General features: G+C 38.3%; 1 protein-coding gene across 2 annotated transcripts in view; it reads left to right on the top strand.

Moving 5' to 3' along the window:
* LOC113271000 (fibrous sheath-interacting protein 2-like) overlaps positions 1-26,827 on the top strand; it is a 76,736-nt gene that overhangs the window by 17,789 nt on the left and 32,120 nt on the right. For both annotated transcript variants that reach the window (XM_044391675.3, XM_044391674.3), the window contains 6 exons: positions 969-1,023; positions 2,142-2,233; positions 4,045-4,105; positions 7,633-7,669; positions 12,667-12,700; positions 17,461-26,359. In XM_044391675.3, the coding sequence (XP_044247610.2) occupies positions 969-1,023; positions 2,142-2,233; positions 4,045-4,105; positions 7,633-7,669; positions 12,667-12,700; positions 17,461-26,359 (9,178 nt within the window). The remainder of the gene's footprint in view (positions 1-968; positions 1,024-2,141; positions 2,234-4,044; positions 4,106-7,632; positions 7,670-12,666; positions 12,701-17,460; positions 26,360-26,827) is intronic.

The raw sequence follows: 26,827 nt of genomic DNA, 5'->3' as shown, positions 1-26,827 counted from the left end.
GAGGGAGAAGCAGACTCCCCGCTGAGCAGGGAGCCCCATGCGGGGCTCGATCCTGGGACTCTGGGATCATGTCCTGAGCCGAAGGCAGACACTTAACCAACTGAGCCACCCAGGTGCCCCAAATAAAGACACTTAAAAAAGAGACAGAAGCCTTTTTTAAGAAATTAAAAATAAATAAGTAAATAGACAATCTGGTTGAAGTGTGTGACATAGATGCAGTATTTGAGAGAGAGGAGATTAGAGGGAAGATAGTTTTGAGTCTACTGGGATGGTCCAGATAAAAATGATAGGGCAGTGGCAATGAGGGTGAACCAGAGGCCACAGATTTACGATATTTCAGAGTCAGAGTGTGTCAGAATTTGGTGACTCAATAGATGTGTAGATTGAGAGAGAGGGAGAGGATGAGGATGATGATGAAGATTTAATTTTTGTATATAGGTTCTCTTGAAGTGGGATGTCTTTTCTCTGTGCTCCCATAGTACTCAGGCTGGCCTCTATGTCAGAACTCACTATACTGTATCATATTTTCCTGTCTGTCCTACTGGATGATAAACCTCTTGAGGTCAGGAATTCTATATCTTATTTTAATTCCAAGCAGTGTGCTCAGTAAGCATTAGATTGGATTGGATTGGCCCTATCTGAAATTAATGGAGTAACTCTAAGCTTTCTAGAAGAGATCACTGGATGGATTATTATGTCTTCAACCAAAAATATGGAAGACAGAGGAGGAGCAAGTTTGGAAAGATGGCACATGATAAGCTTCTTTTTGAACTAGTTAGTTTAGGTACCTGTGAGAGATATTTCATCAAAGAGGTTGATCCTATGTATTAGTATTGAGACCAGAGCTTAGGAGGGAGGTAAGGGATGGGGAACAAAGGGAGATACTGTATCAATCTGATTGCTCTAGAGCCAGCAAATCTCTTTTAGAAGCTTAATTACTAATGAATGTTTTTTTTCTTGAATGTTAGAGCATTCAGAAAGACAAAGAAATGACTAAAACATCACATACTTTAAATGATGAAGGTAAGGAAATGAACAATATAATTGCTCTGTTATCTTTCAGTTAAATAATTATAGTTTTGTCATATAGTTTTCCAAGTTATGCTTTTTTCCCCTGATCATAAAATTTGTGATTATTTTGATTAAGGAAGATATAAAAATTATTCATGGTTGTAAATGTTAGTACCCCACATTTCTGAGTGGTTGCCGGGTGAATAGGCCCTTTGGAATCTGCAAACCAGGGCAAAGTCAGCATCTCTGCTGTGGCTGCCTATACTGATAGGCAGAGTAAGTTTCTGAAGTACTATGATTTGTGCAGAGAATTCTCCCCAGGAAAGTCTTCATCCTCTAATGCCACCCTTTCTCCCCAGATGTAAAAATACATCCAGTTTCCCATGTCCCTAGCTAGACTAGAGGTTAGCTAAGTCTCTATTGGTCTCAGCAAAAGATTCCCATGCATATTCTATACACACACCAAGAGCACTAGGACATCTCTGCCTGGGTGGCCAATTAGCACCTCAAATCCAATTAGGCACAAAACCAAATTCATCTTCCAGTCACCTTGAAACCTATTCTCTGTACCTCCTTTTATTCAGGCACAAAGCCAGAGTCATCTTTGACTCTTTCCTGTTGCCCATATTCTACACCCAAAAGTTATCACATTTTGTCCAATCTGCCTCCTTTAACTATCTCATCATCTTCCCCTCCTTTCCATTCACACCACCCATGCTCTTAACTACTGCAAAAATTTGTCTCCAGTCTCTTTTTCCTCCTGTCAGTCTGTCCTACAGTTTGTTGTGAATGTAATCTTCTCGAAATATAGCTTTGAACATATAATTCCTCTATTCAAAAGTCCTTGGTGGTTCCCCCTTACCCTACTGAATAAAGTGCAAAGCAGTTCATTCTGGGGCAGGGGGAGTGATGGGAGATTAAGCTGGCAGAGTAATTTAGGGCCAGAAGTTAGGGAATTCAGGTTTGTCCCTCAAGGTGGTGATAAGACACTGGAAGGCATCTTATATTTGGAGATACTGCTTTTACTTGCATAAATATATTCCTGACTGCAGTAATTCCAGACATTATGACAGCAAGAACTATATCATTTTTTTTTATACTTAAAGGTACCTTTTCTTTCCCCCCCCCAGGAATTAAAAATAGCTCACTTCAAGCTCCAGGTATTTCTGCTAAAACTGAAAATGTCCCCAGACATTCTATACAGGCTATTTTGAAACAAGAGGCAAGTAACATTTCTTTTGTCACAGATACAGAAAAAATAAAGTATGAAAGTTATGATCAAGATTGGTATAACACAGCTTCATTCATTAAAAGACAATTCAGAACAGCTTTATTCCCTGAAATTAACCACCCTATAGTAAGATTTTATAAAAATTGAAATGCAAACCCACGGTAATAATGCTGTACTACTTCAGACTTCCAAAGCTCATAGCTATCAGTTATGTTAGTGTTGTCATACTGTAAGTACAGGGAATGTCAGTAACAAGTTGTAAGCCAGCAAAAGTAGTAAGACTGGGACTTTAAATATGTTAAACAGATCCAAAATTTGAATGTTACATTTGCCTCAATTTTAATAGAGATTTACCAGAAACAACTTGAATGCTCCTACTTAGCCCTTAGGTTAGAGGCTTCCTAAATGATGAGCTTCAAAAGATTCAAAGTACAGACCTGTGCCCTGCAGAGAAAGCAACAATCGGGCTTTGAAAATCATTTTCTTCTAGTGCTGATGGGTTGGTTGTACAGAGGCAGCCATGCTGCCTCACCCTGTCCCCTATGTGACCAGTGATCCCTCATCTGATGGTGGAAAGTTGGCAGCATTCAGGGTACAGCCTCTGGTCACAACATGGATTGCATTTGTGGACTGCCAAATTGTCCTTTTAAGAAACAAATCCGCATCCTTGGCTCTGTTAGCACTGTATTAACTGGCTCAGCTGTTCTAAAAAGTTAACATGGTTTGAAAGAGATGTCATCAAGCAGGAAATTCACTGAAGTCTTCCCAAAAGTCTACCTTCATAACTAAGGTAGAAAATGGCATCATTTGCAGTGTCCTGCATGAAATGCATAGGAAGCAACAGACTCAATTATATATAGCTGATCAAATGTAGCATGTTAGCCACAATATACTTCTCTGTATAAACAAATATTTGTCAAACACCTACCGTGTACAGGGCAATGTATCACCATGTCCACATCCATAATCATTATGCTTAGTTTCCAAAGAAAAGAAACTTCACTACTTTGAGTAGCAGTTGTACATTAGGAATTACTTTTTTATTAGCCTCACTATAGAGCCAGGAAAAAAGTGTGCCCTGAGTGTCACATGGATGACAAACCTTATCCTGCATACTTTGCCCCCAAAAATTCAGTAAACAAATTTAGACTATCTGTTTTTAAAGGAGGCTTTAAAATACATAAAATACAATGTGAGTATGTCAAATGGTCACAGAAACCTAATTTATTTTGAGAAATAGCATGACCACTTTTATTATGATAGAATAGGCTACTATTCCCAACTTATTTCACCCATTTCATCAGTGCCAGGAAATGTACTTCTGGTGCCTTGTGTTTAGCTCTCAGACCTGGGAAAAAATTAAAGTCTACTCTGTTGGATTTATCTTTCTGCACAATTATCTCAGCAGGTAGAGCTCTTGGCCAAATCAGAGAGTCACAATGTAGGCAGAAAACCTGCTCTCAGCCTTCCAGCTTCCTAAAATCATGTCCCCCTATAGTTAACTTTGTTTAAAAACCACATACCATCTTTTTAACTGTTCAATTAATTACCTTCCATGCTGCTCAGTGAATTCCTCAGTTAATTTTAGAATACCAATGAATTCTATGAACCTGTGAATTCTGTAAGTGATACATGTAATATAAACCAAGTAAAACATGTACTTTAATCACAAATGGACTTTTAAAATCATTTTCTTAAATTTCTATATTTTAAATGTGAGAAATAACCGATGTTCAAATTCTTTTAAAACTCCTTTGAGGATTTTCATTGTTGTTGTGTTTTTTTGTGTGTGGCATATATAGGTAACATATGCTGATGTTAATGAAAAAAAGACCAAGAAACCAAGCTTTAACTATGAGACAGGTAAACATTAGCAACAGTTATTAAATAAATCCTGCAATCTACTCATCCATTCATTCCACGAACACTTTTGAGCTTCTACTGCATGACAGTCATTGTGCTAATTACTGTGTACATACAAGGTAGAAACCATGCAGAGTAGAAAGCCATGCCTCCTATCCTGGATTTTACAGTTTAGTGGGGAACACTCATGCCAATAATCACAACCCCTTACGATAAGTGTAATAATGGAGGTATGTACATAGTTCAGGGTAAGCATAGGGAAGCCAGGGAAATTTGTCCAGAAGAACCCACAACTGGGCTGAGACATGAAGGATAAGAAAGAATTTTCTAAGCAGACAAATGGAAGGAGAACCTTTTCTCAGAATTGCTTTATCTAAAAATTTAAGCTAGAGAATTGTAGGAAATGAAGCTAGACTGCTAGAGAAGGATTAGATCATTAAGTTTCTGGTAGGCCAGAAGGCAAGAAATCTACCTTCTATCCTGTTATTGAAGGGAAACTATTGAAGAATATTGGCAAGGGTGTAATATAATCAGAATTTGTCTTTTCTAAAAAGGGAAAAAAGAATTAGAGGTGAGGAGACTAGAGGCAATGAGATAATAAAAATAATAGCATTTATTGAACACTTATATATGCCAGTTACTACACTAAACTTTTTATATCCTCTCATATAACCTCCTCCAACAATTTAATGAGGACAGAAGTATTTTTATCTACCATTTTACATATAAGTAAACTGTCTCAGAGTGGTGAATGATCCTGCCCAAGGTCTCACAGTGTACGTGACAAAACCAAGATTTTAAACCAGGTCTGTCTTACTCAACCAATTCTAGCCACAATGCCATGCTACCACTTACTACAATTAAATAGAGTATTACAATACTCAAGGCTAGAAATGAGTCTTGAACAAACTCCGTGGCAGTGAGGGTACAGATTTGAGTCAAACTAAGGAGGTCGAATGGATGAGATTTGGTTACTGATTGAATATGGGAAATGAAGGCATTGAAGACAACTCCCAGATGTCTAGACTGGGCAACTAAATGAGTAGTGAATAATGGTGCCATTCAGTAGACAGGCTGTACAGAAAGATGAACATGTTTGGAGGAGAAAAAAAGTAGTTCAGCTTTGTCCTCCTAATACCCTCTTGGATCTGGGAGTTATCCATAAGTATGTTTCTTAATTATCAAGAAATTAATACTTTGGGTCACAGTTTTTTAATTAAATTCGGAGAATATAGCCTGTAAATCTTTTACACATTGAAGTTGTTAAGGTTTTCTTTGTGGCCAAATATGTGATTGCTATTTGAAAGTGCTCCATGGACATACCAAAAAATGTGTATTCTTTATTTGAAGGATGGAAGGCTCTAAATGGATATTAAATTACATTTATTGGTTTTATTTTATATCTTTACTGATTTTTTTTGTCTACTAGGCTTTTTTTATTGTCTACTAGATGTGTCCAGCTATTAAAGAGGTGCATTGAAGTTCTACACTCTAATTGTATATTTGTCAAATTACCATTGCATTTGTAATAGGTTTCACACAGGCTCTTCAGGATATTTAATCCACCATATTCCTAGAAACAATATAAGAGTTATTTATTTTTTTCTAACAGTCACATTAGTTATCTATTGCTAAGTAACAAATCACCCCAAAGCTTGGCAGCTTAAAAAAAATTATCTTATAGTTTCTGTGGTTAGGAGTCCAGGAATAATTTACCTGGGTGGTTCTGACTCAGGGTCTCTCATGAGGTTATGGTCAAGTTGTCATCCAGGGCTGTTGCAGTCATTTAAAGGCTTAACTGACAAATATCCGCCATTTGCATCAACATGGATGGAACTGGAGGGGATTATGTTAAGTGAAGTATGTCAAGCAGAGAAAGACAATTATCATATGGTTTCACTCATATGTGGAACATAAGCAATAGCATGGAGGACCACAGGGAAGGGAGGGAAATCCAAAGGGGGAGAAATCAGAGAGGGAGATGAACCATGAGAGACTATGGACCCCAGGAAACAATCTCGGAGTTTCAGAGGGGAGGAGGGTGGGGGAAGGGGATAACAGGGTGATGGGTATTGAGGAGGGCACGTGTTGTGATGAGCACTGGGTGTTATACTTAACTAATGAATCATTGAACACTACATCAAAAACTAATTGTGTACTATACAGTGACTAACTGAACATTAAAAAAAAGGCTTAACTGGGACTGAAAGGTTCACTTCCAAGATGGCTCACTTGCATGGCTGTCAGCAAGAGGCCTCAGTGCCTCACCTTGTGGACCTCTCTGTAGGGCTTCTTGAGTGTCTTCATGATATGGCATCTGGCTTCCCCCAGAGTGAGTGATCCAAGGTAGAGGGGCTGAAACCACAATATATTTTATAACCTAGCTTCAGAAGTTATATACCATCACTTCTACCCTGGACTGTTCATTAGAAGCAAGTCACTGAGTCCAACCCACACTCAAGGGGAAGAGAGTTAACCTCCACTTCTTGAATGGAGTATTATCAAAGAATTTGTAGACATACTTTGAAACCACCACAACAGTATTATCTTCACACTTAATTTTTCAAGTTTATAGACTATTAATTCCAGCTCCTTCCTTTCCAAAACTGTACACATGCAAAAATATACTCATACACAAAGAAACAGATCATTGCAATTTACCGGTTACTCCCAATACACTTCACATTTATTAGCAGAAAGATAAATAGCAATTTGCCTTGACTTTGAACTGGCTCTAATTGGTAATACTACTTTCTATTATTCAGAGCATTCTGTTTGTCTAAGACTGTTTGGTGATGTATGTGTATAATTGATATACACCATTCCAGTATTCCTATGGAGATATTCTACATGAAGACTTGCTTTACTATAATTATCTAGAAATATTTTCTAAGATCTGCTTATGGAATTTTGCTAAATGGCATGCAAAGCATAGTAGACAGTATTTGAATGGGAAGAGATTAATGACTGTTAGACTAATAAACAAACATTGATCCAACACCGGTGTTAAAGAATTGATTCAATAAATAAGTGTTACTGAGCGCTGATTATATGCCAGACACTGTAAACTATAGCATAGTAAGTCCTGTAATAGAAGGAAGTATAGGGTGCTTCAGGAGCATTGACAGGATGCCTGTCTGTGTAGGTGATTTCAAGGAAGGCTTTCTGAAAGAGGTGACACAAGCTGAGTGAATCCTAAAAGATGAGGAATTTAAAAGAGTGATATTAGAGTTATAAACTAAATAATAAGGGCACAGGCAAAGGGAATTGCATGGTTGTTCATGCTCTCTGGAGCACAGAATATATGTAGAATGGTGACCACATATGAGGCTGGTGAGGTAGGCAGTGGCCCCAGATCGTAAAGTATTATTTTATGCCTCCCTGGGAGTCCCTGGAGGGTTTAAACACAGCAATGACAACAGGGAATAAAGACCTATTAATGGATGTTAATTACCGTTTTACAAGTAGCTTGGGAAGGCTACCAACAAGTAGTAATTTTCTTTTTCTCTCTGAAAATTCACCTATAGCTCAAGGAATCTTCCATTCTCATGATTCGCCAATTAAGTAAGTATCTAAGAAAGCTTAATAAATTAATGTGTTATTTTAAATTAACCTTTTAATAATTACACAGGAGTGCTACTTAAGGGCAGATGCTCCCACAGATCTCAGTTCTTGTAGTTCTACTTGCATTTTTTTGCAACCTCTCAGGACTAAGCTAAAATTATAAAGGAGGCAAAGTTATTTGTGCTCTTTCACCTTCCCTCTAGTCTCACTTTTGTTCTGTACTCCCCTAATTCCCAGGGCCTTCGCTCCCCTTTCAGGTAGCACTACCTCTTCTTTCCAGGTAACTTTCTGGGATCTAGATCTATTCTTTTCCCTTCTCCACATTCAAACATACACTAGTTGTGCCTTTTGAGGTTCTTGGTTCTCTAATGATGATGAATTAGTTTACCATATAGTATTAATGACTTAATCTATTACTACATCCTGAGGATATTTGTACTGTAATCGAAAGTGATGAATCTCTAATGATACCAAAATCAAGGACGGAGAAGATTTTTTTTTTTTTTGGCCTAGGTGCCTTTCATCCCTCAAACCTTAGTGGGCACTTATTTTGCTAAAGTGCAGTTTCCCCCCAAACTTGAATATTTCATACACATCAAGTAACTCCTGATGGAATACACATATCCAACACCATCATCTTTTAAACCCTCAAACCAAATGAGGTCCAGGATAGGTTTTATAAATTCCAAATTCTGATGAAAATGGTTGGGTAAGGTGAAGTAGCATGTGGTGGTAAATGGTGTTGACATTCAGAGCGAGCTTCCAAGAAGAAGGATTTTACGCTTAGGAGTGATGAAGTCAGTTTGACTTACTGAGTGCTCATGAGATAAAAAGATGCTGAAGGAAGGAAACTGACTAGCCCAATATTAGGACAGTTTAAAGAAATAAAGGTGAGAAATGAAGATTATGTAGTTTTAGAAAGTGTTAATTCCTGCTTGCCTCTTCCTCCTGCCTTCCCACTACCATAGACTACAGAACTACAGACTCACTTGAGTCTTTTCAAAAGCAAATGCTCTGGATACCCTTTTGCTAACAATATTAGCTAAGATGAAGAGATCTGCACATGACCTGGAGTTTCTTCCCCATTCCTCTCAAATACACAGGATTAAAGTACTTCTAGCTATATCTAGGACAATTCCAGGCCAGAGCACAACAAAACATGGCTAACAATACCATCTGGTCTGGCTCTGCCCATTGCACCCATGTCACATCCCCTTACCTTACTGAGAGGAACACAGGTTCAGGAGCTTGGACTTAGTCCTCTTTCTCTGATGTAGCTCCTTGCTTCCCAAGCCTCAATGCTAGAGGCATCACATGTGTTCCACCACTTACCTCTCTCCCTTCTCTCCTCTCAACTTCTTCTGTGTTTTTCCTAGCACTTACACAAAGGCCATACACAGTAAGCTTAACAAAATAGAATTAGAAACCAAAGAAATCAGGACAAAAGGAAGCAAATGTGATAAGATAGCAGTGGTGTAGACAGCTGGAATAATTAAGATTTGCGTTTAGATACCGACTATGTTCTTCTGATTGGGATGGAGGATGAAAGGAGAAGACATACACACTCAGAAGTGTGTATGTATGTATTTCATCCACTGAATGACAGTCTAATGGTTTTGAGGACGGATGTGATATTATCAAGTCAGTATCTCCGCTGAACACCTGTGACAGCAGCATGTAGGACAAATGAAGGATAGTTAAATAGGTGCCCATTACAGAAGTCCATTAATGATTTGTGGCCTTGCACAATGGCCTTCCTTTTGGAGTAGAGAGAAGTATGCATCTAAAACACGTTAAATGGGAATTTATGTGCCAAACTTTCTTGAGAACCTACTATGTTCAAAGTATAGTTCTGGGTATTAGAGGGATACCAAGATGAATAAAGCACTACCTCTGACCTCAGTTGTGCTTTACACCACAACAGGACAAAAGACAGGGAGACTTGAGGAATGCCAGAGAGTGAACTGAGTGCAGGGCAGTGGATAAAATGTCAGGAAAAAGGAAGGCTACCCGTGGTACCACCCAGTTTTTGGCTTTCAAATTAAACCACTGATGTTAGGGGGCGCCTGGGTGGCACAGCGGTTAAGCGCCTGCCTTCAGCTCAGGGCGTGATCCCGGCGATCTGGGATCGAGCCCCACATCAGGCTCCTCCGCTATGAGCCTGCTTCTTCCTCTCCCGCTCCCCCTGCTCATGTTCCCTCTCTCACTGGCTGTCTCTATGTCTGTCAAATAAATAAATAAAATCTTTAAAAAAATTTAAAAAAAAATAAAAAAAAAATAAACCACTGATGTTAGGATACAGAGGTGCTGCTTTAAACTCTCATTTAGCCACTGGAATGAGTGAATGGATTTGGCAATAGGATGGACTATGTATGTGGATGAGCAGGAGGTATCAGGCATCACCTCAAAGCTATGGGCCTGAGATACAAACAGAAGGCCACCAGTTGGATTAAAAATTGGATATTCAGAAGGATTAGGCAGACTAAAATTTAGGCTTGTCACATTTAGTCCTCAAGGGGTGGCTGGCCAACCATATGAAGATGTCTTTAAGTTATTTTCTGGACTAAAGTGAGTTTTTATGGAGGGGAAGGTCAGAAGCAGAAAGGTATATTTATAGTTTTGTGACACGGCAAGCTAAACTGTAAAAAACTGCCTTCTCTTTGGGGCTTCTGAAATAATGGTCATTAATATCACTGCCCTCTTTATTTAAGAAGTAGGAAGTTAGCAGTACAGATGACCTAAACCTTAGACACTTTTCTCTAGTGTCAACCTGTCGAGGAAAACCACCTAAGACTAGGGAAAAGTAGATGGAATATCATGTCACTCCTGGAATGGTGATGGAACTTTCCAATATAACAGCAAGTTCATTTGCATGTTTCTGTTCAATTGACTCCAACAAAAATCTGATAATTCGTTGTGAATTGTAGATTGTATGTGATATCACAACTATTTTCTAGTGGCCTTGAGGATTTCTCATTTATCTGGTTAGTTTTATTCTCAGAACTTTGCTATTTCCTTTTATCTAAATGCATGCCTTTGGGACAGAAAGCCTGTGAGGACAGGTAGCAACAAATACATAGGACTCACTGAGTTCTACTTGCTGCCAGTGGTGTGAGGTAGAGAGAGCAGAAAAAAGAATCTGGATGCAGAGAACCTACAAGAAGAAATTGTGCTGGAGTTGGCCTGAGAAACTGGTTCTTAGAAAAATAAATGAAGCCAAAGGATAGGAACTGTGTCACTGACATCAGCACTCATGTTCCAGGTTCCATATTGCAAAAAGGTACTAGTCTGAGGATGGGCTTATTGCTCCCTAACCCTAGCTGTGACCTATAAGTTTTTCTTTTCCTACTAGGAGTTAGGTTGTAATTTCAGAGATGGGCTATATTTCTCAAAATTGAATTGTAGGCCTTGGGGGGGAAAGTAATTTTGATAACATAAGGGCAGGCCAAGTAAAAATGAAGATAGAGTACTCTTCTTCCTTTAAGATGGTCAGGAAGAAGAGAAGCAAGTGATCCATGTAGGTAGGAAAATAAATTGGAATTAGAGTCTTAGGCCTTATTTTTTTTTAACTTTTTTTAGTATGCTATAATTTTCATAACTGTGGTGTTCTCTTGCTACAATTTAGTAAAATATATTTTTGGTTCCATGTAGTAGGTGATAATAAATAATTTTGATTAAAACATAGAATAGATTGCAATGACATGGATGAAGCTAGACAGTATAATGCCAAGTGAAATAAATCAGTCAGAGGAAGACAAATACCATATGATTTCACTCATATGTGGAGTTTAAGACACAAAACAAATAAGCAAAGAAAGGCAAACCAAGAAAAAGACTCATAACTATAGAGAACAAAAGGATGGTTACCAGAGGGGAGTGGCAAGGGGGATGAGGGAAATAGGTGATGGGGAGTAAGGAGGGTACTTATGATGAGCACTGGGCTATTAAAATAAAAACTTTTTAAAAAAAGAAAAAGGGGCGCCTGGGTGGCTCAGTCATTTAAGTGTCTGCCTTTGGCTCAGGTCATGATTCCAGGGTCCTGAGATTGAGTCCTGCATCAGGCTCCTTGCTCAGCAGAGAGGCTGCTTCTTCCTCTGCCTGCCGCTCCCCCTGCTTCTGTTCCTGTTTGTTTTCTCTCTGACAAATAAATAAAACCTTTTAAAAATAAAATAAAAAAGAGAAAAAAAACATAGAATGGAATATTACAATACCTAGAAAAGGACTACATCTAATTACGTATTGCATATGATCAGAAACCCATTATTTTCATCCATCGTTATCAAGAATCATCCATGGATCTTTTCCTACTGTAGAGTGAGGGGAGGAGACTAGGAGTTTTGAGGAGGTGGGCAGAAAGCAAGTTATCAGGGAGCTCTAATCAAGCAGAGCAGGTAGAAAGGAAGAGCCCACCCCCTCTCTCCCCAGCCCCATGCTCTTCCCAACTCACTAGGAAACAAACATGGCTAAGTGGTTCATGAATAGTAATATCAGACAGATGTTAAGTTTATGCAGCAGCTGTTTACTATTCTACTGTTTATTCAGCTATCGTTCTACTCCTGTGAGTAATGGAGCATGTCCTGTACCCACAGGCCAATATCTAAGTAGGAGGCTAAATAGGGGAATTACACAAAAAATAAAGCTTATTCTTTCTTGTGAATTGCTAGGGAGAAAAAAAATCTCCCAAGCACAAAGGAAATAATCTGATTCAGGGGCGCCTGGGTGGCACAGTCTTTAAGCGTCTGCCTTCGGCTCAGGGCGCGATCCCAGCGTTCTGGGATCGAGCCCCACATCAGGCTCCTCCGCTGGGAGACTGCTTCTTCCTCTCCCACTCTCCCTGCTTGTGTTCCCTCTCTTGCTGGCTGTCTCTCTCTGTGTCAAATAAATAAATAAAATCTTTTAAAAAAAAAGGAAATAATCTGATTCAATGCTTAGGAATTGGGGAGGGAAGTTACATAAATTATTGATCAGAAGTAAATAAATCTCTCTTTACTTTTCAGACAACAACACTATCAAAATTGCTGTCAAGAAAAAGTATGTATGATGAAATTCACTGATAAAGCAACATGTTAAGGATATTTTGTAATACGAAATTAGAGAAAAGTCTGTGAATCAGACAATGAGCAAAATCATCTGTTGACATTAGTCAGTTTCCCTCTTTGCCTTCTTCTCTTCTTGACTTTCACTCTCAGTTAATCTTGAGTTTTGCAGGGGTCCAAAGTTACTGCTATTGGCCCTTTGGGCAGGTGGCTCAGGAGGATAGATTGAGGGAGCATTAGGAGGTTTAGTTATCATGAGAAAAGCATCACATAACACAAACCCACTCCATAATGGGAAGCCATTAAGGGAAATGCCTTTGCAGACCATTGAGGTCTGGCATAGGGTTGAACATCCTGTCCCTTGGGCATGTGAGCCAGGATGCCTGGATCTGTCTCCTAATTTTCCCAGGAGTAAGAAAAATCTTAGGATGGTACTCCATCAAAAGAAGGGACCTGGTCACCTGAGAACTGCACCTTGGACCAGGCAAAGATGAGGGTGAATTTGATGAGCCCCAACTCTGGGGCTAGACAGAGGAATCATGAATACGAGAGGGGTTCAGGGGAGTAATGCACACACACACTCTTTCACATAATACACCCACTCAACTCAGAGAATGTGCAACAAACACAAAGACCTAGACATACTGGCACCAAAAGGATATTTCTTGGTTTAATAGTATACTGAAAATAAGCTGAAAATCAGATTCTATTTATCACATTTCATTTCATTAAAAATTTTAGGAATGCCCCTGTTTTATATATCAAGGTTGAAATGCCTCTTCTCAATTACCTTAAGAGTAATAATGTGGGTCTTCTGTACATTTTCTCTGGTATTAAGAAAATAATATATATTGAAATTCTTAGCTCATATGTATTAGAACAGATTTGGACCAATTTAGACCAAGAAGGTAAGTAACTTACCTATTAATGGTTAGCTGTTATTCTTAGAAGTGTTTGATTTAGGACATGTTTATGTAAAAGAAATGTTTTTCAACCATATGCTGTCATCCCAAACTATGTTTTTCAAACTTAATAGCCATTTTCTAGTCAGGGCAGAAGGTGACAAAAATGCATTAAGAGAACTAGATAGTGGTTATGTTTGCACAATGTTGTGAGCGTGGTTAATGCCACTGAACTGTATGCTTTAAAATGGTAAAATGGTACATTTTATGTTCTGTGTACTTAATCACAATAAAAATGCATTAAAAGATTTGGGAATTGGAGTGGAAAAAAAATGGCTTTTCCTAAAGTGGTTCTCAAACCTTATCTAATGTATCAGGAGAGATATGCTACATTTGACAAAGTGTTAACTTTTCATTGAATATTGGCCTAAACCTGAACAATCTGAAAGCTAACTTTGGAGGTAACTGGGAGGCAACAACCACATTCTAGGGAATCTGGTGCCCAAATGCCAGGATATCAAACAATGCATAGCCAGAATGCCAGGCATCCAGCCTTTGCTGCCACTGAGTTGTATCCACAGCTTTGAGAAATAAGAGTTTCTGCAGAAGGTATGCATTCTTGGTCTGGCTCTCTTGAGGGTAACAATAACTTAAAAACAAATATTATTTTATTATAGGCAGGGGTGTTTACGTTCCCAAAATAGATATGCAATAAGTAGAAGTACAGAAACAAGTACTGCAAAACAATAGGTTTTGCAGGTGCACCTTGCATCTGCCACCGGTCCAGTCTAAGCTGTGACACTGAGTACAATTAAACATTGAGGAAAAGGTCATTCAGGTCTGCTGCCTGGATTTCTACTTCAGTTTACAGTGAAGGAGACCCCCAACTTCCCTCTACTGCCCAGCCTTCTGGCCCTTTGAGTCCATCCCAGTTCTAGCTCAGCCTTTTTTTTTTAATAATAATTTTTTATTCTGTTATGTTAGTCACCATACAGTACATCCTTAGTTTTTGATGTAGTGTTCCATGATTCATTATTTGTGTATAATACCCAGTGCACCATGCAGTATGTGCCCTCCTTAATACCCGTCACTGGCCTACCCCAGACCCCCACCCCCCTCCCCACTGAAGCCCTCAGTTTGTTTCCCAGAGTCCACAGTCTCTCATAGTTCATTCCCCCTTCTGTTTACCCCCCCTTCATTCTTCCCTTCCTTCTCCTACCGATCTTCCTGCTATGTCTTATGTTCCATAAATGAGTGAAACCATATGATAATTGTCTTTCTCTGCTTGACTTATTTCACTTAGCATAATCTTCTCCAGTCCCGTCCACGTTGCTGCAAATGTTGGGTAATCGTTCTTTCTGATGGCTGAGTAACATTCCATTGTATATATGGACCACATCTTCTTAATCCAATCATCTGTTGAAGGGCATCTCGGCTCCTTCCACAATTTAGCTATTGTGGACAATGCTGCTATGAACATTGGGGTGCATATGGCCCTTCTCTTCACTACGTCTGTATCTTTGGGGTAAATACCCAGTAGTGCAACTGCTGGATCATAGGGTAGCTCTATTTTTAACTTTTTAAAGGACCTCCACACTGTTTTCCAAAGTGGCTGTACCAACTTGCATTCCCACCAACAGTGTAAGAGGGATTCCCTTTCTCCATATCCTCTCCAACATTTGTTGTTTCCTGCCTTGTCCATTTTTGCCATTCTAACTGGCGTAAGGTGGTGTCTCAACGTGGTTTTGACTTGAATTTCCTTGATGGCTAATGATGTTGAACATTATTTCATGTCTCTGTTAGCCATTTGTATGTCTTCATTGGAAAAGTGTCTGTTCATATCTTCTGCCCATTTTTTGATTTGATTATTTGTTTCATGTGTATTGAGTTTGAGAAGTTCTTTATAGATCTTGGATACCAGTCTTTTATCTGTAGTGTCATTTGCAAATATCTTCTCCCATTCCATGGGCTGCCTCTTAGTTTTTTTGACTGTTTCCTTGGCTGTGCAGAAGCTTTTTATCTTGATGAAGTCCCACAAGTTCATTTTTTCTTTTGTTTCTCTGGCCTTTGGAGATGTGTCATGAAAAAAGTTGCTGTGGCCGATGTCAAAGAGATTGCAGCTTATGTTCTCCTCTAGAATTTTGATGGATTCCTGTCTCACATCGAGGTCTTTCATCCATTTGGAGTTTATCTTAGTGTATGGTGTGAGAGAGTGGTGAAGTTTCATTCTTTTGCATATAGCTGTCCAATTTTCCCAGCACCATTTATTGAAGAGACTGTCTTTTTTTCCACTGGATGTTTTTTCCTGCTTTGTCAAAGATTAGTTGCCCAAAGAGCCAAGGGTCCATTTCTGGGTTCTCTATTCTGTTCCCTTGGTCTATGTGTCTGTTTTTGTGCCAGTACCATGTTGTCTTTGTGATCACAGCTTTGTAGTACAGCTCGAAATCCGGCATTGTGATGCCCCCAGCTTTGTTTTTCCTTTTCAACAATTCCTTGGCGATTCGGGGCCTTTTCTGGTTCCACACAAATTTAAGGGCTGTTTATTCCAGTTCTTTGAAAAATGTCATTGGTATTTTGATCGGGATGGCATTGAAAGTGTAGATTGCTCTGGGTAACATAGACATTTTAACTATGTTTATTCTTCCGATCCATGGGCATGGAATATTTTTCCATCTTTTTGTGTCTTCTTCAATGTCTTTCAAGAGGGATTTGTATTTTCTAGAATATAGATCCTTTATGTCTCTGGTTAAGTTAATTCCAAGGTAACGTATAATTTTTGGTGCTATTGTAAATGGAATCGATACCCTAATTTCTCTTCCTTCAGTCTCATTGTTTGTGTATAGAAATGCAACTGATTTCTGAGCATTGATTTTGTATCCCGCCACATTAATGAATTGCTCTATAAGTTCTAGTAATTTGGGGGTGGAGTCTTTTGGGTTTTCTATATAGAGTATCATGTCATCTGTGAAGAGAGACAGTTTGACTTCTTTGCCAATTTGGATACCTTTTATCCCTTTTTGTTGTCTGATTGCTGTTGCAAGGTCTTCTAGTAGTATGTTGAATAATAAATCTAGCTCAGCCTTTTTGACCAAGATTAATGTGTTTCTTTACTTCATGAACCATCCTCTGCCTCCCTCTCCAAGACAGTTTGCACTGATGATCTTTTCTTGGACCCAAAGCCTGTTCATTTCTGCTAAATTATCAGTGCTAATTGTTGACCATTAATTAAGCCTTAACAAGTAGCTGTAGTCATCTGCATACATAAAAACATAGTAAATTGACAAAGGAAGGCAGCAACCAGTGGGCCGCAGAGCCCACAGGCTGACCCCTCCACTGTGGTACTTTTTCACCCTTACCTCCTAGCTGGGCAGATGCCTACGTAAAAGGAGGCTATCTCTGCAAAGGCATATAAATGTTTTGACTGCAAATTTGTTTCGTGAAATAGTTTGTCAGAGGTAATCTGGTTTGTATTTTTAAGAAATATTGCTTGGCTCATCGACAGTCTTACTTTTTGCCACAGCATTTGTTTTCTGTGAACCTAGACACCCACTTGGCTATTTTTTTTAACCAGGAAGCCATTTATGCTCAGCAATAAATGCTGAAAATCAATGTTCCAAGGGATTTTGAATCAAAGGGAATCGTATTCAAAGAACAGATGACAGCCACAGAGAATAAGCCAATTTGAAATTAATCTCTTATTCTAAGTAGATCCTTTCCTATGTTCTCTCTATACACCATGGCTGGATTCTAGCTATGCATTGTTTGATACAAGGAATTAAACCTTAGCCCCTGTCCTTACAATAGAGTAAATTCATGTGTGATTTCCCTTGTGTCCTATTTACCTCCTTTCCAGGTAACTTCAGAAGAACTGAACAGTATAGTTCATAATATAATGACCTGGGTTGTGGCTGCAGTGACCAGTATATTATATCCAGCAATCACAAAATATGAAGAAAGGTTGCAAAATATTGTATACCCAATGCCTGATGACTCTACCCTGTCTTCAGATAGTGCAAGTTGCTGTAGCACATGCAGTGAAATGCTTCTATATGAAACATGTATTCAGGCAGAGACATTTCAGGCACAGGCCTGTGCGGACACAGCTGACAGGTCAATAGGGCAACAAGCGGCACCCGTAAAACCACCTTCTGCCCACAAAGAAAGAACAGTTATGGGAAAAACGCATCACAGGAAAGGACATCCTAAAACCTCTGAAGCTAAATATAAGAAGGCCACTGAATCCCCCAAGCTCAAAACCTGTAAACCCGATAGTCACCTTTTTGCACCAACTGAAACAGTCCCAAAGAAATCTGAAGATGCTACCACTAAAACAGATGCCTTAGAACATCTACCATCTTCTGATGAAAAAGCAAAAGTCGTAAACGATGTGCAGGAGTTAAAGAATGTTTTTGATAACTTTAAATATCACCTAAAAGAGGAATCCGAGTTGATCTTAGAAAATATTTTTCATGAAATGGTATCTGAATTAAGCAAGACCATCCCCACTCTTGCTTCTGTTACGGCTGAAACTTTGGTTGATCAAACTGACACTGACAAAGGAGACTTGCTCTCCAATGTCAGTATCTCCTCAGCAGCTGCTGAAATTATGGAAAATGTGCTTGAGAAGCTACAGTCTGCAGTTGAGAAAAAATGTATTGAGGTATTTTCACAAGAAAATTTGTCAGTTCACTTTAAATCAGACTTAACAGCCAGTGGGGAACATTTCATTTCTCCAGAAGAAAAAACTTCAAAAGCATCACCGCCTTATACTATGGAGAACATGAGTGGTATTGCAGAGGATATGGTTCATGTGATTTTAGAAAAGCTGACATCTCTTGCATCTTCTAAGCAAAATGAACTTGCTCATCTTGAAATCACAACTGAACCTGCTTATCAGCCACACAGGAAAGATCCAACATATGCATTCCTTCAAAGAGCCAGCAAAAGGAAATCCAGTGCTGAACCTGATGCAGCCAATTTGATTAGCAAAGAAGACATACAAAATTTAGTGTCAAATATTTTTTCCCAATCCTCTCTGGTTGATTATATAGAGGAAGCAATCAACACTATACTAAGTTATATACAAATTGGACTTAATAATGAGAGACTCATTGCATCTGAGGAAACAGTGATCATCCTTCACCTGCTTGATGATGTCTTGGCTCAGTTACATCAGAAACCAGCAAAAACAGATATCCAAAAGGGAAGAGACCCCAGATTGAGTAATTCTTCTGGCACTGAAGAAGAGCACAGACTTGCCAGCACCAGAGTAGCTAATGACCCTAGACATGGATGCCTCTTTCCACCCATTAATGTTCCTGGCATGGTTCTTTATTCTGAAGATGAAAATAAAGAAATAGACAAAATCGTGGAAAATGTACTGGTTTCGTCTATCAAAGATGAAAAAGCAAAATTACAAGAACAGGCTCCTGATCATTGGTTAACAAGGGAAAATGCTGATTTGAAGTACAAAAGAAATATGAACTTACCTACAAAGCATGCCTATCAAGATGAAGTAATAGCATTTCACGATTGGGGATTAAAGACTGACCTTCCAGCTTTTAATAATAAGGACCTGTTTAAGGACAAGCCGTGTTTGAATAAAGACCTTTTGCTTTTCAGCCAAGATGAAAAGCATCAAATACAAAAAGCCTCAGAAGATATAATTACAAGTATTTTAGCACAGGTGCTCCAAGACCTATCTTCGGGGCCCTCTGGTCACTTAGATTATAAAAATGATAAGGAAGCTTCACGTCTTACCTCAAGAAGCCCACAAGATCTGTCCAATCAAGAGTGGATGAACCAGATTTTCTCTGCATCAGAAATCCAAATAGTAGCTCAAGAAATTGTAGATGCTGTATTAAAAATACTTCACATAGCTTATAGTCACATTATCAGACATTCTTCGTCAGTACCTCAAACTTCTCTAGATAATTCTGACATACTAAATAAAGAGCCATTAGAAATATGGCTTGAGAGTGAAAGGAAGATGACATTTTTATCTATACTTGGCATAGACTCTACAAAATATCCTTGGCTAGAACCTGAAGAAACTGAATCAACAACTGAACCTGTAGTTCACATTAATGATAAGATCACTTATACAATTTTTAAGAAGCTGAACTCATTTATTTGTCCAAAATTGCAAAACTGCTTTAAACTAGAAAGCCATGCTGACCATTCAAAATTTGCACCTGACAAGAAATCTTCATTTCAGTCTCACCTTACCACTTACACAACTAAAGTGGTAAAAATTGTTTTGGATGCTATCCAGAAAGAACTCAAATACAATAAGAAAAATCTAAATCTTGGGAAGTGTGGCCCTCCCAAAGACTTTATAGATACAGGAGTTTTTGCAGACAATGAAAAGGAATTAGACTCTGCTGTCACAAAGCTAAATAATGACATTATGACAAGTTCATTAGCAACTTGCATTTGTGAATTGTTAAGTGGAAATACAGGTGAAAGCAATGTTCTGCTCCCTTCAAATAAGCTAAGGTCTAAAATCTCATATGAAACTGCTGACATTGATCAACAACAACTTGTGCCTTCTCAGTGTCCTCATATGCAAGAGGAAGTTCACAAATGTACCAGATTGCAAGTGTTAGATAGAATTGGGGATACTTTATATGACATGTTATACAAGCTCATAGGAGACTGTCCATGTTCTCCCCTATCTCATGAACAAAACAGAGAGTGGATCAATGAGAATTTGAGAACAACCACTGCATTACAGTCTAATATTCAGCTCATTTCTTATAAAATTCTAGAAGATATCATTAGAAAATTATGTAGTGCTGAGATGGGTCACATTTTCACAAATTCAGAATTTAAAGCTATCTCAGATTATATTGATACTGACAGCCTATCACTTGCTTTGCTTATTGAGGAAATGGGCAGATGCTCTGACATAATCTCTAGCATGTTGTCCAGTGTAATCCAGCCAAGTAGTCAAGAGATGACTAACAATGAGGGAAAGACAACTGCTCCCAAAACAGGGACCACAAAAGAAGAGCACCCAAATAAATTGCAAGTCATGGCTTCTGATATCTTTGAAGTGGTTTTTGCTAAATTGAAAGGATTTGCCAAAAGAAATTTAGAAACTCTGGACACTATAATCAATGGAAATAAAAAGAGCAACAAGAGGTACTGCGAACATGAAAGTATCAACATTTGTACAAACACACATGAAAAACAACTGCAGCCGGCTTTATACATGCATGCAAAGAAAGTATCAAGTACTATTTTGAAGGCTATTCAAACGGAATTAAATGTGAGCTTGCCAGATTTGGAAACAGGCATAACCAAGCCACCAGAGGAGAAAGAAGTGCTTAAGAATCTAGTTGATTTAATTTTAGATGCAGGGCCTCCTCATATATTTAATGAAACTGAACCAGAAGAGCAAGGCATTGAAAATTACAGATACAGGCCAACCTATGGAAATTTTCTTCCAGGAGGGGCTGACCCAGAGTCCTATCTAGAAGATCCTGCAGATACAGACAAAGAAAGTGCTGAAGAGGAAAGACCACCAGAAGAAACTAAATCAGAATCTCTTAAACAATGGGAACTAGAAAGAACATTTAAAAAATTTGAAGTAGAGCTCAAAGAGCCAGAAAAGTCCCCAGTTGTGCCCATTATAAGAAATATTTTGAATGAAATTTTTCAGAATGACTTAATCGATCAATTAAATGTGCTTACTCTCTCCCAGTCCCCTTTATGTGACATTCCTCATCCTAGTGATAAGCCAGTTGCTCAAAAATCAATTCAATCTATGGATAAAATAATGGATTCTTTAGTGTCTGAGGCAGATGTAACTGTTGTTGCCGATAATGTTGTTAGAACCATACTTCAAAAACTTTATTCTGCTATCATTACAGATAGAAATGCAAATGAAAATAGATCTAACACTATCACCTGTCCAGCAAATATCTCTTTTCCTGAACACACCAGTGGAGAAAAGGCCTCTCTTCATTCTACCATACTGGACAGAAGTCCATGTACGTTTCAGTCCACATTTAGTAGTGGTAAAATGACCAAAATGAATGTAGCTGAAGATATTATACAGTCAGTATTAACAAATTTAGAAACATTTGCTACTTACAAAGTAAAAGCTCTCTTTTGTCCTCACATCAATTTCACAATTCCAATGGCTTTGCCTCTACAGGAGGATGAGACTGCTTTCAGCCAATCACGGCTATCAACCAAAGATTCATATTCTGGTAATCAATTTTCCTATTGCTCAGTGGATCATAAGTCAGGGGAGACCACCTCAGTATGTCAACTGACTGCCTGTAAATTAAATTCATATGCAACAGAAGTGGCTAGACAAATTTTACAAGGAATCAAACATAAGTTAGATAAAGAAACAAAAAGTCCATTCTTAATCCATAATATTGTGGTTTCTGACAGTATCCCAAGGCAGATCGTTAACACAGTGTTAAGTATTGTGTCTACTAAAGGCAAATATGAAAAAAAACTATTTGACAGAGAGATTGATCCAGGTCAGCCAGAAGATATTGTTGAAAAGCTGTTCAATAAAAGTGATTATCGAAAAAAACTACAAATTCAAATACTAGATAGCATCGAGGGCATCTTAAGTGACATCTGTGAGAAAACACTAGACGAGAATAATCTCCGACTTGCTGCATCTACTCTTAATAAATGTAACATAAGTGGGAAACATTTAGAAGCAAACTCTGAAACAAACTCCAAGTGTGCAAATAAAGCTATTCCAATACTTTTAGTTCCTAAGTCGTGTGTCACCATGATTTCAAATGATATGGTGGATATTGTTCTTCAAAATCTCACTTCTGCTATCATGCTTGCTATAAGTGCAAAGAATTCTATTTCTCTGAAATTGCCCCTGACATTTTCTGATGCATTTCCCAAAGCAGAGCATCAACAGTCTCCTGTTACAGACTCAATGAATGAGGGGGAAAGGGAGATATATCCATTTGCAAGAAAGGGAAGAGATGTACAGCTGAAGTCAGTTTTTTCTGATGATAATCAGACCAATGTACTTAAAAAACAAGATGCCAAGAAATCTGCTTCTGCCCCATGTGAGGAAAATGTTCACTTCATTACTAAAGCCATTTTGAATAGATTAAAATCTTTTGCCACAGAAAGAATAGATTTGCTACTTACTCTTCATACTCAGACTACAGAAAAAACATATGTTGGCCCAGAATTTGCAAATTGTAAACAAAACAACAGCGTATTCCTTGAAGCAAACAAAATGCCATCAGATGTGAATGTCCTAAAAATCTCAACAGCTAGAACTGTTCTCGCTCAAGAGGTCACAGATTACACATTTGCTAATGACAGGGAAAAACATGGACCTGCAATTCATATATCACAAGCCAGTCTTAGGGAATATGCTGACATAATCGCCAGTACCATTTTGATGCTAATAAAAAGTGACATAGATTTAGAAATCCAAAAGATGTATTCGTATCCAAACAATATTTCATTCCAAGAAAACATAATTGTGAGTGAAACTGTCAACAACATCTTAAAGAGTTTACATAATAAAATATCTTTGAAGGCAAGTAGGTTTTACTCACAGCAGAATCCTAGCCTGTTTACACAACTAGCTGTACAAAATGAAATATTGCCTGGTCAAAGAAAGATGGAAGACAACTCTGAACTGTCTCTTTCTTCAAAATACCCATATCAAAACCAAATTATATCAGAAGAAGAAAACCTGAGAAGGGTTTTGGAAGAAATATTTAGAAATGGAGACTCTAGACAGGAAAAAACAACTGCTTTGTTAAGTGCAGTTAAGGAAATTTTAAAGAGGGTGTATCAGAGGGTAATGGAAGACATAGACCACTGGCCTGCATTTAATGAATCCCCCCACTTTACATTTGATTCTAAAATGAAAACATCAGCAGCAGCACGGAAAAAAACCTTGCAGTCCCATATAAGCAGTGTTGCAAATGATATAGTTGAAAGTGTTTTCAGAAAAATGTTCTCAATAGTAATGACATCCTTATATGAAAAGAATGAGACCAGGGGAAAATTGGAAGCATCTGGCCATGATGAATTACTGATGAATCCATCAAGCTTTCAGGAATCAAAACAAACAGAAAGAAGAAGTGTTCCCCCTGAACATGTGATACCGCGAGTTTATCCTTACACAGGCATTAGAAGTGTCACTTCACTGGAAAACACCTTGTTGCAATTTTCCCCATCGCGAGTGGGCGAAGAATTGGTCCAAAACGTTCTCAAAAAGATCACAAATTTTGTTTTGCTGAATCTAGAAGAGAATTTGTCCCCTAAAGATCAGTCTGATGGAATGCAATATCTGAGGCCATCCAGTTCTAAAGCTAGTTCCAAAGGCAGCCCTAATATAAGTTTTAAAACAAACTTCAAAGCAAAATCAGAAATTATCTCTTTGCCTACATTTGGAACAAAACCACAGCTAGGACCTAGTGGTGCTAAAGTGAAAAGCAAGTCCAAGTTAAGTCCTAGCGAGAAGACTTTCAGAGGCAGTTGGTCCAGTACTGCCATTGGTCTGCCATACCTGCTCTCAACCGGGTATGCCAAAAACTCCTTAGTGAGAACAAAACTCCCCACTGCAGAACTAAAAATGTACGCCAAGGATATAGTAAGCAATATTCTGGAAACAATTGTGAATGAATTTCAAAAGGTGAGGCAAAATAGACTAATGGTAAATGTAAACACTTTAACTTCTGATCATATCATGACAGCAAGTAAAATAGTTAATGCAGTTTTGCAAGGATTATACACTACAAACGACAGTTTGGCTGACCAGATAAAAGGCTCATACTCACATGATCTCAAAGTTTCACAGAGGAATTTTAGGACAATCTCTCTTGCAAATCCAGAAATCCATTTCTCTTTGGAGAACGTTTCTTCCCAGCTAGAGAAAATCTTCCCTAAAGAAGATATTTTTAGACAAATGTTTGATAAATGGCACACAGAATCAAATGATGTGGAAAATGAAAAATATAAGCTATTGATGATAGCCGAGACTGTTTTGAATGAAATTTCGATGAAAGCAAAGGAATTAGAACAATCTGTTTCACTTTTAAATTTGTCACCTCTTGAGGCTTGTGAAAGCAGGTACCATAACGTTAAAAGAGCTGCTTCTGGAACTGAGGGTTCCCAAGCACAAATTAATATATTTGGTCAGGAAATTGTTAAAAAGCTATTAGAAAAATTAGAGGTGTACTTTGTGACTCAGATGTTCATAACAGATGGTAAAGAAATGCTAGAAAGCAAGAAAGAAACTACTGTTAGAAGTCAATGTGGCTCTGTAAGAACAACCAACCTCAACAGTGTACCAATCTATAACACAAAGCCAGAAGACAAAATATATGGGGGCTCTAGCCACCAAATTGCTCAAGAGATCATGGAAGGGGTTCTGAACACCTTAGAATCATTTGCAGACCTACAATTTAAACATATCTCTACATATGCTTTTTCTGAAATTGTGAAAATACCTATTGAAAAATTTTTTGCTACCCAGCAGAAGCCATTCATGAAAACAATATTGCCGAAGTTACAACCACTGAATAAGTTTCCAAATGGATCTAAATCAAGTAGTATGATTTCCCAAGGGAACATGCACAATACCCTTCGACAGCTCTACTCATTCCATTCAGAACTGCTTACTTACACTGTTAATACTGTCAATGGCATGCTTGGTATAATTAAGAACAAGTTAGACAAAGGAAGATGCCAAATGGAACCATCTTCAGTAAGCATATTTGAAAAAAACATTGTGGCAAGTCAGATCATCAGCACACTGATGGACCAGTGTACTCATTTCTATGAGTCAATGATCAAAAGCCATGCAAAGGAAAATCTCCAAGTAGCTGAAAATGCCTACACTGCCAATTGGCCCAGATTTGCAACTGGGATGGGACTGTTCACTTCAAAGCCAAAGGGAGTTAGCTGTGGGGATGATCTTCAACAAATCCCTGGCTTATTTCTTTATTCAGAGGAAGATAGAAAAGTAAAGGAGAAGGCTTCATCAAATCTAGTTTCATATGTCAGATACTCTGCAGGAGATACACTTAAAACCACAGAGCCGTTGGAAGGGCTCGAATCAGAACTTAAACCATTATATTCTAGAAGTGAAGCCCAAGGCCTTAGCCATTTTGATCAAGCCATGAAAGGAAACAGCTTTCTCCTGTTACAAAAACCATTTCAGAAACCCGGTGACTCCGTTCAGGCAGCACCAGAGCACCCCATATCCTTCACAGAAATGGAAGAAAGTGAAAATCCAAAAGTTCTTCACTATGAGCTCCCCAAGCCAGTTATTAAGCCAAACCAAATACAGACAACCGTTTCTCCACTCAAAATAGGTGTAGCTGCAGAAAATATTGTCAATACCATGCTGCTGAGTTATGACCTTCCAAGTCAAACCTCATATATTAATGAAAGTATAGAAACAATGAAGCCATTTTTTGTATCAAAGGAAGAACCTTTGTCTATGATGTCTGAAGAACAAAAGGATGAGAAAAGTTTGCTTAAAATATGGGAAAAAAGAATCAGCTCTAAAACCAAAGAAGAAAACCAAAGCCTTGCACCAAGTGGAGAAGATTTCACTTTACTGGAAAAGTGGAAAGATAAGGACCCAAAGTTGGAGAAACCAGAACCTCCTGAAGAGGCTGAAGTCATTGCTTTTGCAGATCAAGAACTGGGATCACATGAAATCCATCTAGTAGCAAGATATGTTACTACAGCTTTGGTCGCACATTTCAAGAACTTTGAAACCAGAGGTGAGTGAGGGATGACTTATAAAGAGTTGGCATCATTTTAAAGAAAAAAAGTCAATGAGTTTTGTTTGTCACTCTCACATCCAAGCAGCTGCTTTCATTGCTTCTCTGAAAATAGCCTTGGATTTGGGGTGCCTGTTTATGTGTTTTTTAACTGGTCACTATGCTAAAAGAAAGAAATGTCGACACATTTACCTAACTGTTATTTGGAGGAGTATTGTTCAGTTTTTGCTATCAACAGATGAAATTAAATAGGCATAATTTAAAGTGAGCTATTTTGGTTGGGCATGAGGTATGAAAGCAGTTATCTTGCCTGGGACATACAACTGCTCTAAAGGCAGTTACCAAATAGAAGTTGGAAGTGGGTTTTCTTTTTCACATGCTTTAAAAAAAATGACTTCTTCAATTATAGTTGACTGTAATGATCCAACTTCTTTTTGAGATATACAGTTAAAGTCTTTGCAGTTATTA

This window comes from Ursus arctos, chromosome X, assembly GCF_023065955.2.
Source record: "Ursus arctos isolate Adak ecotype North America chromosome X, UrsArc2.0, whole genome shotgun sequence".
Taxonomy (NCBI): domain Eukaryota; kingdom Metazoa; phylum Chordata; class Mammalia; order Carnivora; family Ursidae; genus Ursus; species Ursus arctos.
The sequence above is the reverse complement of the archived record's forward strand: the minus strand, read 5'-3'. Positions and strand labels throughout refer to the sequence as shown.